Genomic DNA, 18,595 nt, shown 5'->3' on the forward strand with positions numbered 1-18,595 from the left:
TATACTGGAGACTCTTATGATCAGTATAGATATCCACATGAACGCCATATAAATAGTGTCTCCATATCTTCAGAGCATGAATTACCGCTGCGAGCTCCAGATCGTGGGTAGGATAATTCTTCTCATGCTGCTTGAGCTGCCGGGAAGCATACGCTATAACTCTGCCATGCTGCATCAATACACAGCCCAACCCCATCCCAGAAGCGTCACAATAAATAACATACCCGTCCGGTCCCTCTGGAAGAGTCAGAACTGGGGCTGTAGTCAGCTTCTCCTTCGGCAACTGGAAGCTCCGTTCACAAGCGTCAGACCACAGGAACTTAGCTCCCTTCTGAGTCAGCCTTGTCAAAGGCGCTGAAATCGAAGCAAACTTCTCCACAAATCTCCTGTAATAGCCTGCTAACCCCAGGAAACTGCGTACCTCTGTGGGCGTCATAGGTCTGGGCCAATTCTTCAGGGCCTCAATCTTCTGTGTGTCCACCCGGACACCATCAGCTGCAATAACATACCCCAAGAAATCCACTGAAGACAGCCAGAATTCACACTTAGAAAATTTCGCATATAATTTCTGATGCCGGAGTACCCCTAATACCGATCTCAGATGATCTGCGTGCTCCGCCTCAGACCGAGAATAAACCAGGATATCATCAATGAATACAATTACAAACATATCCAAGAATGGCCTGAATACCCGGTTCATCAAATGCACGAATACTGCGGGGGCATTAGTAAGCCCAAAAGACATAACCCTGAACTCGTAATGCCCATATCGGGTCCGGAAAGCTGTCTTAGGGATATCGGCCTCTCGTACTCGCACCTGGTGGTAACCGGATCGAAGATCTATCTTCGAAAAACACTTAGCGCCCTGCAGCTGATCAAACAAATCATCAATCTTGGGGAGGGGGTATTTATTCTTTATAGTTACCTTATTCAGCTGCCGATAATCAATACACATACGCAGCGACCCGTCTTTCTTACGCACAAATAATACCGGGGCTCCCCAAGGCGAAGTACTGGGTCTGATGAAGCCCTTATCCAACAAATCTTTCAGCTGCTCCTTCAACTCCTTTAACTCTGCAGGCGCCATTCTATACGGAGGAATAGAGATAGGCTGAGTGTCTGGGAGTAAGTCAATAGAGAAGTCTATCTCCCACTCTGGAGGAAGACCTGGAAGCTCGTCGGGAAAAACATCTGGAAACTCGTTAATCACGGGGACTGACTGAAGTGTCGGTGTCTCGGCGTCCAAGTCTTGCACCCGAACCAGATGACAGATATAACCCTTTCTAATCATTTTCTTTGCCTTAAGGTATGAAATAAACTTACCTTTCGGCGATGCTGTATTTCCAGCCCAATCTAAAACTGGCTCCCCGGGAAACTGGAAGCGAACTACCTTATTCTGGCAGTCAACATTAGCGTAACAGGAAGCTAGCCAATCCATACCCATAATAACATCAAATTCAGTCATATCTAACTCTACCAGATTTGCCTTAGTGTCACGGTCACAAACGATCACAGAACAGTCTTTATAAACCTGTTTCGCTACAACAAAATCCCCTATCGTTGTGGCTACCTCAAATGGCTCTATAGGTTCAGACATAATACCAATTTTACCGGCAACAAGGGGTGAAATATATGATAAAGTCGAACCTGGATCAATTAGTGCATACACAGATCGAGAGAAGACCAATAAAGTACCTGTGACGACATTAGGAGATGCCTCCTGATCCTGGTGGCTGGCCAAAGCATAAATGCGGTTCGAAGGACCGCTAATACCAGAAGCTCCACCATGGCCTCTGCCGCGACCCGCTGGTGCCGAAATACCCTGCCCCGTAGGGCGTATAGCCACTGACGAAGATGAAGACCCAGCGGCTGATCCGGTAGGCTGCGCTGCACCACCCGAACTACCCTTATACGGGCAATCTCTCACAGAATGGCCCTGACGGCCATAAGAAAAGCATGCACCGGTGGCTCTGTAGCACTCTCCCGTATGGTATCTGCCGCAAAAAGAACACTGAACCCTGGGTGGCCTCATCTGACCAGAACCCCTATCTGTCTGCGAACCTGAAGCCCTGGAGCTCTGGCCTGCTCCTGAATACCCTGGGCTATCGAATCTGCGACCTGCAGGCTGGGGAGGCGCGCTCTGCGCCGGCTGAGATGAGAATCTGCTAGGCTGCTGCGGCTGTTGGGGCTGTCTGCCCCGAAAATCTCCAGATGACCTGGCCCTCTTGGGCTGTCTCCTATCCTGGCCCCTGTCAGGCTGGTGTCCTCCTCTGCCCCGATCCTCCATGCCCTGGGCATGGGCCTGGATACGGGCAATGTCCATACCGGGCTGAGCAGCCAATACTAAGCAGCTATCAACAAAATACCGATCCAGCCCCATAATATATCTGTGCATCCGGTCCGCCATAGTAGCCACCACAGTAGGTGCATATCGGGCCAAGGAATCAAACTCCAAACTGTAGTCCCGGATACTGCGGCCCTTCTGCCTCAATAATAAGAATCTATCAGATCTGGCTCGTCGCAACTCTGGGGGCAGAAAGTGTCCAAGAAATGCCTGAGAAAAATCGCCCCAAACTGCTGGAGGAGCGCCGTCCCCCCTGGATAGCCCCCATGACTCGTACCAGTTTGCCGCCACATCATATAACCGGTACGAAGCTAACGCTACTGACTCTGTCTCGGAAGCATTAATCAAATCTAGAGTGCGTCGCATCTTCCTAATAAACTCCTCAGGATCCTCCTCGGGCTTTGTTCCGAAGAACTCTGGAGGGTTACAAGTCAAAAACTCACGGGCTCTCGAACTATCACGCCTGACTGCCCGGTCGCCTCCCAGTCCATGCCCCTGAACCTGCCCTGCCACAAGTCTAGTCAGCAACTGGACTGCCTCCCTCATAGACTGATCCTCAGTGCCTGGCCGTGGAGCTGGAGGCTCAGGTACTGGAACTGCGGGAGCTGGCAGTGGAGCCGTCCCCCGATCTGCAGCTACGGCTGCCCCAATCTCCTCCACGAGTGGCGGTGTAGAAGAACCCTCTGTCTGGGGCAAAGTCTCCGGAGCAATATATACCTGGGCCCTGGTAGTCCTCTGGACCCGGCTAGTCTCTCCTACGGCAACTGACTTGGCCTTTTGGGCCGCTGTCGCCTTTTTTGGAGGCATATCTGCAAATATAGCCACTCGTTAGGAAGGGGTCATCCTGATAACACAGCTCTATCGCACGATCCAAGACAGAAAGAAGGGTAGTATCCTAAATGCCCTGTAGCCTCTTGTTTATAGGCGTGGTGCACAACACACCGATAAACAAGACTCTACTAGACACGGTCTGTGGACATTCCGAGGACGAACTGCTCTGATACCACTTTTGTCACGACCCAACTCCGTGGGCCGCGACCAGTGCCCTAGCTGGGCACCTATACGTACCCGATACCCAATTTAGCATATTATCAAAATAATGTAATATAATAGCAACATTAGTGGATGCTACAGAATTTAGCAGAAAAGCGGACTTGGCACACAGAAGCCGATAAGGCTATCATAAAACAAAACATCCCAAACATATGTACAGAACCCACACAGATGTATCCACAGACCTCTACAGAACATATCATAATCATAAGACGGGACAGGGCCCCGTCATACCCTGAACAAAGTACATATCCAGATAGCAGTGACAGACTGTACCAAAAGATGGGCTCTGTAGAAGAGAGCGCCCCAAAATAGCAGAAATGGGATCCTAAACGTGCGGATCAGCAAACCTGTCGTCTGTACCTGCGCGGCATGAAAACGCAGCCCCCGAAGAAAGGGGGTCAGTACGAAATATGTACTGAATATGTAAAGCGGAATCACAGAAGTCAAATCATAATGGTTACAGAAAAATGAGTACAGAATCCAGAGTGTCAAATGCATATTTCCAAAACAGACAGAATGCGTACAGAAACATATGTCATATCATATCATATCCGGTCCCTGACACGGGACTCGGCAGACAGAATGTGGCCACCCTCCCGACGCTGGTGCCACTATACAGAGGAATCAGAAAAAGGGGCGTGGCCCCGTATCATATAATGTCATATCAAAATGGCCATACAGATCAGATCAGAATAGGCGGACATGGCACATCATACTCCACAGACCCATGTACGCGTATACCTGCCCCCTCACATCGGGACGCGGCGAACAATGCAGAGAATTACGCTTGACAACATATCCTGGCCCGGGCTCAGTGTGGGAAACATTGGGACATCCACGAATGGAGTAGTGAGAGACTAATGCAATTTAAAAATATCATAAATGTTTTCAAAGACTCGATGAAGCGTATCAAAGACAAACCAATCCAATGGAGTCGGACGGAATCATAATAAATGTATTTCGGATATCATAATAAATTACAGAAGTATAACTTTCCCGAAGTCATTCCGAGTGTCAAAATAATTTATAATATTTAACAGAATATTTAAAATAATATTCGTTAAGCGATTAGTAGGGTAATTAAAACATTTCTTTCAAAAATCGCTTAAAAAGGAAGCTTTAACACATTAGGGGCAAAACCGTAAATAGCGGGCCCACCTTGGGACAAACAAGGCGGCGGGCTCAAATTGTGCCCTCTAAGCATATAGTATCACCTAAAAAGGTTATACAAACATTCTATGACTTTCTGAATAATTTAGAGCAAAATTGCATAATTTCAGAAAAAGCGTATCAAAATGGTTCAATTCTACTGAAGGAAAAACTGAAATTTTGTCTTGCGGATTCTGAGGGCCAAGAGGTCCTTCGAGGCCCGGATCCGACCCTAATACACTAAGGGCATGCCAAGGGAAGAATTGGGTTTGCTTTACATACCTTTCGCGCTCCTTAAGCCTTTCCAAACTCACTTCCCGTTTCGTCGAAAAACTGCAATTGGTCAAGTTTACCAATTGTGAATTATTAATGCCATTATTTCAACTTTAAGCATATTTGGCTACCGAAATTTCGGCAGCACTTCCCCTATACATATGACACCCCGAGAATTCAACTCGGCTATAAATCATCAACAACAACCCAAACGACAACAACAATATCAACAATGAACATTAAAACACAAATATCCTTCAACTAGTCATTTTTCTCACAAGTTGACATAATCTTCAATTCAACCCAACTTTCAACTAAGATCAATAATTTCATATTCAACAACCATCATGATCATCACCATATAGTTCTAGAAACATTTCATATCGTTTTCCTTAAGATATACACTCGATATACATGATATACAATCTTCCGCCAAAATCATAACTTATGCAAAACATCAAATCTTTGGCATACAACTTCATAACAAGTTTCCAACTTCCAAATTCATCAACCATAATCATAATTCACATCTTAACAACTTCATTTCCATAATATCACAAAATTATTCTAAAGTGACATAATCATCTACATTCCAACTTCAACCAAAATTCATTCAACTTTCATTCCCAATATAATTTCCATCATAACCACAACTAGAATGCAACATAAAATTCAACTCATATATGTATACAACATATATACACCCATGGCTACATATATATATATATACATACCCACTTTGCAAACTTCCTTATTTCCATAATTTCTACTCATTTCCACATACCACAACATAAACAAACCTTCATAACATAAGAAAAAGGAATTGATTCTTACCTTTTTCTACAAACTTCTTCACTTGAACAAGTTGTCAACTTGAAGAAATAAGTGCTCCTTCTTCCAAAACAATTACACCAAGTTGTAGAGGACACTTAATTTAGTAGGAATTCAACAAGAAAATAATTTTAGAGGCAAGATTTTGAGGGGTGATTTTTCTATGGCCAAACCCGAAATGCCCTCTTTTTGTTCTTGTTTTTCTCTTGTTTTTCCTCCTATTCTTTCTCTTGAAAGTTCTATGGAATTTGGATGATTAAGTGGTCTTTTATTCATTGACCACATGACTTAATTCCATGGGCTTGGATCCTTTTTATGGACCATGGCCGAATGGCTCCTCACTTGGGCCTGAATTTGTTTTTTCATTTTTTTGGGCCAACTCGGTTGGTCCCGAGTTGGGCCTAGCCCACTGACCTTTCAACCTTAAAACGTTCATATCTCCTTGTACCGACGTCACCTGGGAACCCACGACCTATGGATGGAAAGCTAATTCAATTATCTACAACTTCTATTTCAAGGTATTTTCGAAATTCCAAACTTACAATACAGTTTTTTCCCCCCAAAGTCAGGTCACCAGAAAACGTTTTCTTAAAAATATTCGTTTGGAGGGTTTCCACTTTGATTTGGTCCAAAGGTACTTCATGAGTTGTGTTTAACTTTACATATGTGATTCATATGACTTTTCAGATGTTCCAAAAAAAATCTCGGTATGTGGGCCCCACCCCAGCAGATGCTCCGAGGTTCAAAAATACGGGATATAACATCCAGCAACTACTCCACGTCGACGAGGATCTCCCAATTAGTAAGAAAACTAAAAGAAAAGAATTTTCCATGATCAAAATTGAGGGGCAAGTTTCGGCCAGCCCCTCTTTGGCCGACTGCCCCTTTTTTTCTCTTCATCTTTCTTGATTTTTCTAGACTTGGCAAATGATGAATTAGCCCTCCTTTCATGACTTAGTCATATATATATTAGCTCATGCACATGGCTGGTCATGTGCACTTGTTTTCTCTTTTTTTTTTTCCCTCTTTCTCTCCAAACTTCTTCAATTTTCTAGAAATCTCCATGTCACAAAAAGATGACTTGGGGTCTTGCTTAGTCATTCCATGCATATATATAGCTCCACAAATATATAATGTACACATGTGCCATTTCATGGCATGAAAATATTGGTCATGTTAAGGTGGGGCCCACGGCCATAAGGCTTCTCCAAGAAGTCATAAATAATAATCAATTTCCAAATTCCAAGTTTGCCCTTAATATTCCATGCCAACCGTACTTACAACAACTCATATACATTATGATAATTTTAATAAAATGGTCATACCCTTAACTTTCCACGACGACTTTGGGAATTTCTAAACGTACAAGATACGGGCTATAACAATCAGAAGCCAGGAGGATTATTGCAAGCAATGGAAATCCCTACCTGGAAGTGGGAATTGATTAACATGGATTTTATTATGGGGTTACCTCATTCCCGAGGCAAGTATGACTCCATATGGGTGATTGTGGATAGACTCACGAAAGCAGCTCATTTTCTTCCAGTCAGAACCACATATTCAGCAGAAGATTATGCAAGGTTGTATCTTAAAGAAATTGTGCGACTCCATGGTATTCCGATATCTATCATCATAGATAGCACAGTTTACAGCCAAGTTGTAGAAGTCTTTTCAAGAAGGTCTAGGTGCTCAAGTGAAGCTTATCACGACATTTCATCCGCAGACGGATGGGCAAGCCAAACGTATTATTCAGACTTTGGAAGATATGTTATGGGCTTGTGTACTAGACTTTTGTGGTAGCTGGGATGATCACTTACCTCTGATTGAGTTCGCATATAACAATAGCTATCATTCCAGTATCCAAATGGCTCCGTATGAAGCTTTACATGGAAGGAAGTGTAGATCCCCAACTGGATGGTTTGAAATAGGAGAAGTACAGCTAATAGGCCCTGAATTGATTCAGCAAGCTGTAGAAAAAGTCAAGGTGATCCGAGATCGATTGTTGACAGCCCAAAGTCGGAAAAACTCTTATGCAGACAACCGCCGGCAAGACTTGGTATTTCAGGTTGATGATTGGGTATTTTTGAAAGTATCGCCAATGAAAGGGGTGATGAGATTTGGCAAGAAAGGGAAGTTAATTCCTCGATACATTGGACCTTATAAAATTATCCGTAAGGTGGGTCATGTAGTCTATGAATTGGACTTTCCTTCATAGATTGAATCGGTTCATCTAGTTTTCCACGTCTCAATGCTCCGCAAGTGTGTTGGAGATGCCATAAAAATTGTTTCAATAGATGATGTGCTAGTGACAGAAAGGCTAGCATACGAAGAAGTGCCCATTGCCATCTTAGACAGGCAAGTACGAAGGCTTCGAAATAAGGAAGTAGCTTCAGTCAAAGTCTTGTGGCGAAACAACAACCAAGAAGAAATGACTTGGGAAGTGGAAGAGAAAATGAAATACACATATCCGCATTTATTCCAACCCCCAGGAGAGATTCAAGATAAAACACTAACAATATGAGGTATGTACGCTTTCTTTCCATGCTTTTGGTTATGTGTGACCAATTTATAGTTCTATCGTGTTGTGGCCCTGTGAGGAAATATTATTATGGGTTATTGTGACAGGATGGTAGTTCCATATTACAGGGGAAACTCTGGCGAAATTTTCGTAGAATTCCCGAGTGTTTAACATTCGAGGCTGAATGTTCTAAAAGGGGGGAAGAATGTTACACCTTGGAAAATTCCCCATTAACGTACAGTGAATAGGCTATCAAACTAGTCGACGAGAACGAAATCGGAACAACTAGCCATTATACGGCCCAACATACTGGCCGTATGTTAGGCCGTATATTTATCCAAGGGGGGCATCATTCTCTAGACCAAACATACGGCCACACATACGGTCCGTATAAAATGTACGGACCGTATGTTTGTCCGTATATCTCGGTCGGGACTTATTTCATGATGTATTATAAGGACCCCCCTCTCATTTATTTCAATTCATCACACTCCTCCACACGCCAAGAAACCTCTAAAACCTGCTCCACTATTCATGCACAAGAAATCAAGGAAAACCATGATCAACTACACCAAATCCACAAAATCAAGTGTATGAGACCTATGAAAAGTTCATCTACACCAAAAAAACTCAAGGGAAGTGAGTTAGGGTTTTGGTGCAAGAAGAAAAGTTCCACTCAAGGCCTATTTTTCCATTGTTTAAGGTGATTTTTATGATCATTATTGCTTGTTTAAGGTGTTGAAAGTTAAAAGCACTTGGATTGTAGAAAGATATAGGAAATGGGTCATGAATGTGTGAATAGTGACATTGTTGGGTGAAGGTTTGGATTGAATTTTGGATATTGGTATATTGTGGTTGTAAGTATGTTGTGAATGACATTTAAACCATGGAATAAGTATTATATATGAGAAAACGCGATAGTGAACTCTAATCATAATTATGGAGAAATTGAAAAGGAAGTGTGAAATGCGGATAATGTAGATGAATGATGATTGTTGTCTATTAGATTGTGAATGTTGTTATGAATTTTTGGGAGTTGATATAGAATATGGGAAAAGTTGTATAAACAAAGGAAATGCTGCCCAATTTTCTTTAGCTTTAGTAAGCACGTTTAAGTAATGGATTAGCTAATGTTCATGCGACTTCTCTTGAAGGTAGAAACGTGGGCATCGAAGGAGAACAAGCAAGCGATAGAATAGTTAAACGGAAAAGGTATGTGAGGCTAGTCCTTTCTTTCTATGGCATGAATCCTATAGCATGACTTCTCCTTCCTCTCCATGAATCTCGTACATTCTGGAAAACAATGAGTCTATGTTCATGAATAGCATATGTGATAAGAGATATATTATGAGCCTAAAAATCATGATGATGAACTTGAGTCTAAAGATTCTAGAGTTCATGATATGATGTCCCTATAACGCTAATGATGTCATTTATTGTATACACTCACCTTATATACTATTCCCTTCAAGGTGAGGCAGAATACTTATAAATGCTCCATAATGGAATTGGGGGTTCACGACCTTTTGTCACCCCGATAGAGTATAATTGTCTTAAGTTTCCAGTCATGCATTATGGTAATAGTATGATGAGAATATGGTAAGTCTATTATATGTACATAATGCTATCACACCGCGCCTATATGGCCGGGCAGACACCGCTAAGGCGGGCAGCGTATACACCATGTCCAGATGACATGGGCAGACACCACTAGGGGGCGGCATGAGATGGTACCCCGGACGTGGGAGGCCTGGACGCAGGCTAATGATTATTACACCGTACCTATATGGATGGGAAGCTTATACATTTATGCATACATGATATGATGATGATTGTGAGTATGACAGCATGTATTATTTCTTTTATTAATGACAGTCAGATACATATGTTTCTTATTGATGCTTCCTTTATCTCATTGACGTATCCTTACTGTTTATGCCTTTCATACTCAGTACAATGTTCATACTGACGTCCGTTTTCTTTGGACTCTGTGTTAAAGCCCACAGGTAGACAGGGAGGTGATCTTGATCCAGACTCGTAAGAGCTAGTAGCTGATTTGAGAGCTCTCCATTGTTCCGGAGGTGCCTTGATTATTCTTTTGTGTACATATGTATATTTTGGGCACGACGGGGTCCTGTCCCGTCCCTATGTCTAGCACTCTAGTAGCGGCTCATAGATACGCAGTGTGGGTTATATGGTCTCACAAGGTTGCTATTATGTATATACATATATTATTTTGATAGCCGAAAGGCTTATGTATATAAAAACATTTATGTTCTAAAATGAAAGATGATTTTCTTATGACTTGAGTATGAATTTGATAGAATAATGTTTAATGAGTATGATAAGTAGTTGAACGAGTGGTGCTCGGTGGTTAGCCCCGGGTACCCGTCGCGGCCCCTAGTCGGGTCATGACAATGAGAAAGCTTATAAGATCTTGTTAGAAAAATCCAGCATAGAGGTTTCGCAATGACGGGAATGATAGCAAGTAAGCTTGAAAAAGGAATCAGAGAGATGTGATATGGAAGAGTAGTAGTAGTTTGTGATTTGTATAATTGAGAGCATGAGTGATATCTTTAGCTAGATGTAAAAGTCCTAGACTATAGAAAGATGAATAACGAAATCGGACAATTGTTAGGAAAAGGATCAACACAATAAGGATGAGATGGGATGATCAGAACGAACAGAATCAGTTTTGAAGCAAAGAATGGATTGTACAAAGGTAGTATATTCTAAAGGACAAAGCGGTACTAAGTTGAGAATAGGGATCCTCGTGCGAAGAATAAAGGATGGATTATAAAACGGAAGGAAATAAGATAAAATCGAGAAGGAATGAATGTAAAGGAATAAGAATGGGAATAGGAAGAGAAGGAAATGCGCCGCAAAGTACGCGCACTTAAGAAGTAGTCGTGTTATGATTAAAGGAAGATGCATCTCCTACGAATATCCTATACCAAGTTAGAACGAGTAAAGTATGTGAAGTAATAAGTTGAAAATAAAAAGGATGATCATAAATTATGAGTTTACTGTACGACGATAAAGCGTTAGAGTAAAGCTATCATCAACGACAAATACAATATGATTATGATGGGTTTTGAAATTAATGTTGAGTGCAACACAAGAGTAAAAGAGTATGAGGCATAAGGAGTATTAGTGCGCCTGAGACTTAGGCCCGGGAAAACAAAGATGACGCTACAAGTGAACTTTGAGCACCGAAGAAGAGGGCAAGTGACATTATATGGATGGTATGGATAACTAGGCCTACTACTATTGTGTGCATCCCTATGGGGCAAAAAAATTTGTTAATTGGAGCGGATTTAGACATTGACTGATAACTACCAGAGGAGTTAAGTAAAATACATTCTTGTTCGGATTGCTATGTTGGTTGTATTACTTGATTATAAACTGCAAGGTGGGTATGTTAAGACTTCACACATGAATTATCGTAGCTATAAATTACGAGAAACGACATGAATAAGATGTAGTATAGTGAGGGATATATGAATTGGAGAATATTTGAATGAGAGGTAACGGATTGGAGAATGGTACAAGTAAAACCCTTAAAGGGGGGAAGCGAGTAAAGAGAATACGAGTGTAGAGATTGAAAGGATGGACCCAAAAATGTGACAGATATAGACTCTAAAACAAAGAGTGAGAGTCACGTGGAAATGAGTCTAATGACTAATAAATAAACGAACACGAATTGAGCAGGCATCTGAGGCTGTACTGGAAATCATCCGCGAAGACCTTGAACCACGTGACTTTGAGAATAAATAACTCAAGGGGTATTGTAAAAGATGGCGATGTGATACTAGAATGGAGGAAAAGGCACTAACGGTAGAGTCGTTGTTAATGATATTGCTATTTATAAGTGACAATGAAGAAAGAGACCTAAGGTTTTCTATAGTAGAACACAAGATATGATAATAAAGGGAAAAATAAAGGAAGGAATAGGGCATGACGAGATAAGTTACAATAGATAGACAAAAGATTTTGGCATGAATGATCACCGAGCCTAGTCATGGTCGGGTACGCGAAACACCGAACCTTCATGGTCGGGCATGCCATGTAAATGATATGTATGTGAATATGACTATGGATACAATATTTGAATGAGTACGATTATGAATACGGATACGGATATGAATACATGTATATGTGTAGAAGTGTATATACTCGAATCACGCAAGAACGATTATGTAACTTGCAAGTACTTATGCTTCGCCAATGAAACCAAGTGGGTACTTAAAAAGAGGAGTAAGAGGTAAGCAAGAATAGTGTGGTCATGATACTCCGGGTTAGTTGAAGGAAAATATATGGCGAAATTTTCGTAGAACCCCGGATAGTTTAACATTCGAGGACGAATGTTCCCAAGGGGGGAAGAATGTTACACCTCGGAATTTTTTTTCGTTCATGCACAGTGAATATACTGACAAAGGGTAAAACGTATGCGGTGTTTTGATAAGTAAGAAATAGCATTTGATGATTCTAAATGAGATTTCAAAGACATTCGAAGTAAGAGAAGAAAGTTGCCAAGAGGAGGCAAGACATACGAGATGTATCGAAAAGGATTTATGAGTAAAGAGTTAATGACGATTTAATGATGCTTTGGAGAAAATTTATAACATCCCTTAGATTGTTAATGAAGTGATAAACAAGTGTTAAGAAGGTTCCATAAGGATTGGGGATCAAATGAGTCGACGAGAACGAAATCGGATCAGCTGGGCATTATACGGCCTAACATACTGGCCGTATAAATTATACTGGCCGTATGTTAGGCTGTATATTTAGACAAGATGGGAAACCCTCTATGGACCAAACATATGGCCAGTATAAAAGATACGGACCATATGTTGGTTCGTATATCCGTGACGAGTCAGATATTTGTGTATTAATAAGGGATCCAAGTTCATTTCATTTCATTTTCCCTTCACACCCCTTCTCTCTAAAACATCTCTCTACACTTCTCCCACAATAATTCAAGGGATAATTGTGATCAACTACATCAAACCAAGGAAATCAAGTGTAAGAAACTCATTGAAGTTCATCCAAGACAAGGAATCCAAGTGAAGGTGAAACTAGGGTTTTGCTCAAGCGAAGTGTTTGCACTCAAGGTTCATTCCCACACCATCTAAGGTACGTTTTATGGTATTTACATGTTGTTTAAGGTATTAAAAATTTGAGAAACTTGGATTGTAGAAGAATATAGAAAATAGGTCATGAATGTGGGAATAGTGTCACTTTTGAGTAATAGCTTGAATTGAGTCATGATTCTTGATGTGTTGTGATATGGTTACATTATAAATGATATAAAGACATGGGATAAACATTATATGTGAGAAAACGTACTATTATACTATGACCATGATTATGGATGAATTGAAGTGGAATTTTGAAATGAGGGTAATGTAGATGAATGACGATTGATGGTTATGATATTGTGAACGTTATTATAAATGTTTGGGAGTTGATATACGATATGGGAAAGGTTGTATAAACAAAGGAAATTTTGTCCAATTTTCTTTAGCTTTAGTAAGCACATTCATGTAATCGATTAGCTAATGTGAATGCGAATTCTCTTGAAGGTAGCAACGTGAGCATTGAAGGAGGACAATCAAGTGATGAAATTGTTAAACGAAAGAGGTATGTAAGGCTAGTCCCTTCTTTCTAAGGCATGACTCTTATGGTATGAATCCTCCCATCTCTCCATGATTTTCCTACATATTAGGATCTATGAATCTACGAGTACAAAGGACTTCATACAGGATAAAGAAAAGATATACGTTACGAACATGACAATACCGATGATGAATCTAAGTCTAGAAGTCATAAAGCCCATGATATGATATTCCTACGAAGCTAATGATCCCTATATGATTCCTATAATATTATTTTCTTACCTCTCCATGACTTTCCTACCTTCCGAAAAACTAAGAGCCTATTTTCATGAATAGCCATATGGGAAAAGATAAGAGGTATGTTACAAATGCGATAATGATGATGATGAGTCTAAGTCTAAAGATTCTAAGGCCTATAATATTATGGTTCTACAAGGCTAATGATCCATATTATGATCCATTGATGTTTTTCATTGAATACACTCACCTTATATATGTTAATTCCTTCAAGGTGAGGCAGAATGCTTATGAATGCTCCATAATGGAATCGGGGGTTCTCGACCTTATGTCACCCCGACATTGTTATAGATTGTCTATAAGCTATAATGCATGTCCTACGACCAATGTTCCGAAAAGTTACGAGTCTATGTTCATAGAGGACTTCATATGAGATAAAGGTAAGAGATATGCTATAGAAACGATAATGTAATGATGAGCCTAAGTCTAGAGATTATAAAGTCTATCATACGATATTTATACGAAGTTCATGCTACGGATATGATATGGTTTTCATAGATTGTCTGTAAATTCAAATGTATGCTCTATGAAAAGTCATGATAAGTTATGAGATATATGTAATGATAATAATGACGATGTTGATAGTGATGATGATAATGATGACGATGATAATAGCGATGACGCTAAAGATATTTGTGGGCTTTTATGTATATATGTGCCTATGTATGGCTATTATGAAACCTCGTGCTCATATGGCCCGGTAGAATGTATATGTATATATGTATGTATATATATATATATTTATGTAACGCGCGCGCACCTCTGCAGTTGGGTACGGATAACCCTGAATCCTTGGTAGGGCTAGGTATGTGTAACCCTGAAGCTTTGGTAGGGCCAGGCACGTATAACACCAAGCTTTATTATAGCGGGCACGTAAGACACCGACCCTATATGGTCGGGCACGATACTACTATGATTATATATATGATATATGTATGAAAATCCCGGAAAAGTATGTATGTGATATTGTCGAGCCACTACGTGGCCAAATACGGATAATGTTTAATGTGTGTGAGTAGATACAGTATTATGATATATGTATGATACGATGATGTATTTACTATGATGATACATGCACTATGGTTATATATGATATAGGCATGAAAGGTATCCTCTCTTAAAAGTCAAGCAGGTTATATCTTCATCTTATGTATTATGATTTCTCTGTGATATTTATTTCATTCATGCCTTACATACTCAGTACAATATTCGTACTGATGTCCGTTTTCTTTGGAAACTGTGTTCGTGCCCACAGGAAGACAGGGAGTCGACCCAGATTTATAGAAGCCGTTAAGCAGACTTTTGAGAGCACTCCATTATTCCGGAGGTGCAATTGGTTTACTATTTTATGTACATATATGTTTTGGGCACGACGGGATCCTGTCCCGTCCATATGTCTAGTACTTTAGTAGAGGCTCGTAGATACGTATGTGTGGCTAGTATGGTCTCACGATTTTGATAAGTGTATATATGCATATAGGCGTGTGTGTATTATTTGATAGCCGAAGGGCTTATGTATATAAAGTAATTATGTTTCCAAATGAAAAATGATTTTTCTATGATTTGAGTACGAATTTGTTGAATGTAACGCTTAACGAGTATGATCAGTAGCAGAATGAGCGGTGCTTGGTGGTTAGGCCCGGATACCCGTCATGGCCCCTAGTTGGGTCGCGACAATCCAAGGAGGATGTGATTGCAACATCGTTAACTATCATCACCACTCTCCATGGAAAGGTAGCTAGAAGGGAGGCGGCCGATGCTAAAAAGAATGCTTCTACTGAGGGAAGGAGGCCCCCTCCTCCTTTCCCCTCATTGAGCTCTCCGATGCTTGGCCACTTTCCTGTCTACCACACCAGGAACCATGCCACCTCCACTAAACACCACCAATCCGAACCAAGCTGGCCCCTCTTACTGTACCCCACCACAAGTTAAGAACGCCCAAGTTCTTGGAACCACCCGCTCAGTCCCCTCGTACCAAAGCCCTCATCCGATATTCTTCAATCCGACAAACTAAGCACACGCACCGGCACCACCGTCTAGGCAAACCACCACTGTCCCTTTTAACCAACCCACTCACCAAGTGTCCTTCTTCACTCCCAACATCCCAAACGAGTCCTCTCCAGGACACAAGGAGTTGGATTATTATGAGGAAATGGAAAGGACTTGGAGGGCTGAACAAGACAGACGGGAGAAAGGAATGGAGAAGAAGATGGAGGAGTTGTTGCAAAAATCCAACAAGTCCGCTATAAAGGCCACAGGCCTAAGGTACGATGACTTGTGCATGCAACCAGATTTGGACCTGCCAGAAAGGTTTAAAATTTCGAAGTTCGAAATGTTCAACGGGACGGGGAATCCCAAAGCACACCTCTATTCATATTGCGACCAGTTAGTTGGAGTAAAGAAGAATGGACCTTTGATCATGCGACTATTCAGTCGTAGCCTGACTGATGAAGCAGCCGAATGGGTCTCCACACAAGACATGCGCCAATGGCTCCTTTGGGAAAACATGGTAGAATCCTTCATGGAGAGGTTCCGTTTTAATGTTGAAACTGTGCCAGACTGTTCCTACCTCGAAAAGGTCAAACAAAAGTCAATAGAGAACTATAGAGAATTCGCCAGCAGGTGGAGGGTCGAAGTAGCTCGTGTGCAGCTGCTAATATGCGAGGGAGAGCTAGTCTCTGTGTTCATAAGGTCACAAGAGCCTGATTTCAATGATAGGATGTTATCCATGGCCGGGAGGCCATTTTCTGAGTTGGTAAAAATGGGAAAGGTCATAGAAGATGGTCTCAAATCTGGAAAGATCATCAGTATCTTTAACAAAGCGTCTGGACAGGCCCCTGCGGGAGTCTTCCGCAAAAAGAAGGAGGACGTGGCAAGCATATCCCACATTCCGAACCAAAATCCAAAAGGACTACAATCTTCTCACCAAACTCCACCCCTCGTGAATTACTCTACTACTTTATATAGCCCAACACCAGTATATTTTGTGCAACCAACCTTCACCACTACTGTGCCATCCTATACGGCTCCGCCCGGTGTTCGTGTGTCGGCTCCTGTTTACCAAACACCACCACAACAAAAATACCAACCACCCCCCCAGCAAAACTACTGCCCACCACAAAACAACCCGCCACAAGCGTATCAACCCCAAAATTACCAAAATCAACCACCGCCCCCAACATACAATGCTCGACGTCCATCTTTTGGGAAAATGCCAGTAAGAGAATACACGACGCTTCTCGAGGCGAGGGCTTGGCTTTTTGAGAGACTACTAACTGCGGGATTGATTCAGAAAGTCCCACCAAAACCAGCACAGCCCGAAAGTAGGTTCAACAGAGCTGATCAGACTTGTGCCTACCATTCAGGAGGGAATAGATACAGCACGAAAGATTGCATAAATCTAAAATAAAAAATCCACGATTTGATCGACAAAAGATAAATCATCTTGGAAAATGCAGCTCCCAAAACACGAACCCACTACCAGATCATGGAAACAGCGGGGTCCACATGATAGAGAGAGATTAAGACTAGGAAGCTTGCGCGGCATTGGCCCCCAAAATGGTCGAGTCTCTTGAATAGACAGTTTCTTCCCTCACACTCCAGGAACGTCATAAATTTAAATTCTTGATCCCAATCCGGGAGTTCCCAAGGCTATACCAATGTTCAGGACTTTGGTTCCGGTGCCCATGGAAGCTTGGGTAGCGCAATTGATTGTGCCTGACCCTAAGAAGCCAATCACTGTGCAAGAAGCTATGACCAAAGGCATGAATCATTTAGGAAGATGCTACACTATGGAAGAATTGTCCCAAAATGCCACAAGAAAAAAAAATACCTAGAAGAAGGCGATAACCGAAGGAGCAGCTGAAGATTTTTGGCAGCGCATGCAGCCAAAAGATTATTCCATTGTGAGCATTTAAGAAGATGCCGACACAAATATCAATGTTTTCATTGTTGGCTAGTTCACCATCACATAGGCATGCCCTCATGAAGGTATTGGACGACGCACATGTACCGGCTGGTACAAGTAGCGAAGATTTAGCTGGACTAGTAGCCTATCTGATTGGGGATCACAAAATATGCCTCTCCAAAGAGGAATTTCCAGTGGAGGGAACCTCTCACAACAGAGCCCTCTATATCACCCTATAATGCCGTAACAAGGCTGTAGGAGAGTACTTATGGATAATGGTTCGGGCCTCAACATTTGCCCCGTAACCACATTAACACAACTTGGCTATGATGTAGGCAAGATTTTCCAGAGGGGAACGAATGTCAGGGGATTTGATTGATCACTAAATGATTCCTCGGGAGTGATAGACCTACAAATCTAGGTCGGGCCTGCCTCCTTCACAGCAGAATTCTAGGTCATGGCGATCACTGCCAATTACAACATGCTCTTGGGAAGACCCTAGATCCACTCCGCCTGTGTGGTGCCATCAAGTATGCACCAGGCCATAAAATTTGAATGGCAGGGCCAAGAAATTATGGTCGAAGCTGAGAAAGATACCCAGA

The 18,595-nt window shown here is 41.7% G+C and overlaps 1 protein-coding gene across 1 annotated transcript; it reads left to right on the forward strand.

Moving 5' to 3' along the window:
* The first annotated feature begins 16,238 nt into the window (after window positions 1-16,238).
* Window positions 16,239-17,495, forward strand: LOC132637616 (uncharacterized). Its single transcript, XM_060354678.1, has one exon. It carries the CDS (start codon window positions 16,239-16,241, stop codon window positions 17,493-17,495), a length of 1,257 nt encoding a protein of 418 aa, XP_060210661.1.
* Window positions 17,496-18,595: the final 1,100 nt, after the last annotated feature.

Source organism: Lycium barbarum, chromosome 4 (genome assembly GCF_019175385.1).
Source record: "Lycium barbarum isolate Lr01 chromosome 4, ASM1917538v2, whole genome shotgun sequence".
Classification (NCBI taxonomy): domain Eukaryota; kingdom Viridiplantae; phylum Streptophyta; class Magnoliopsida; order Solanales; family Solanaceae; genus Lycium; species Lycium barbarum.

Excerpts from the sequence above, each read along its gene's own strand:
- LOC132637616 (XM_060354678.1), top strand. The coding sequence starts at position 16,239 with ATGGAAAGGACTTGGAGGGCTGAACAAGACAGACGGGAGAAAGGAATG.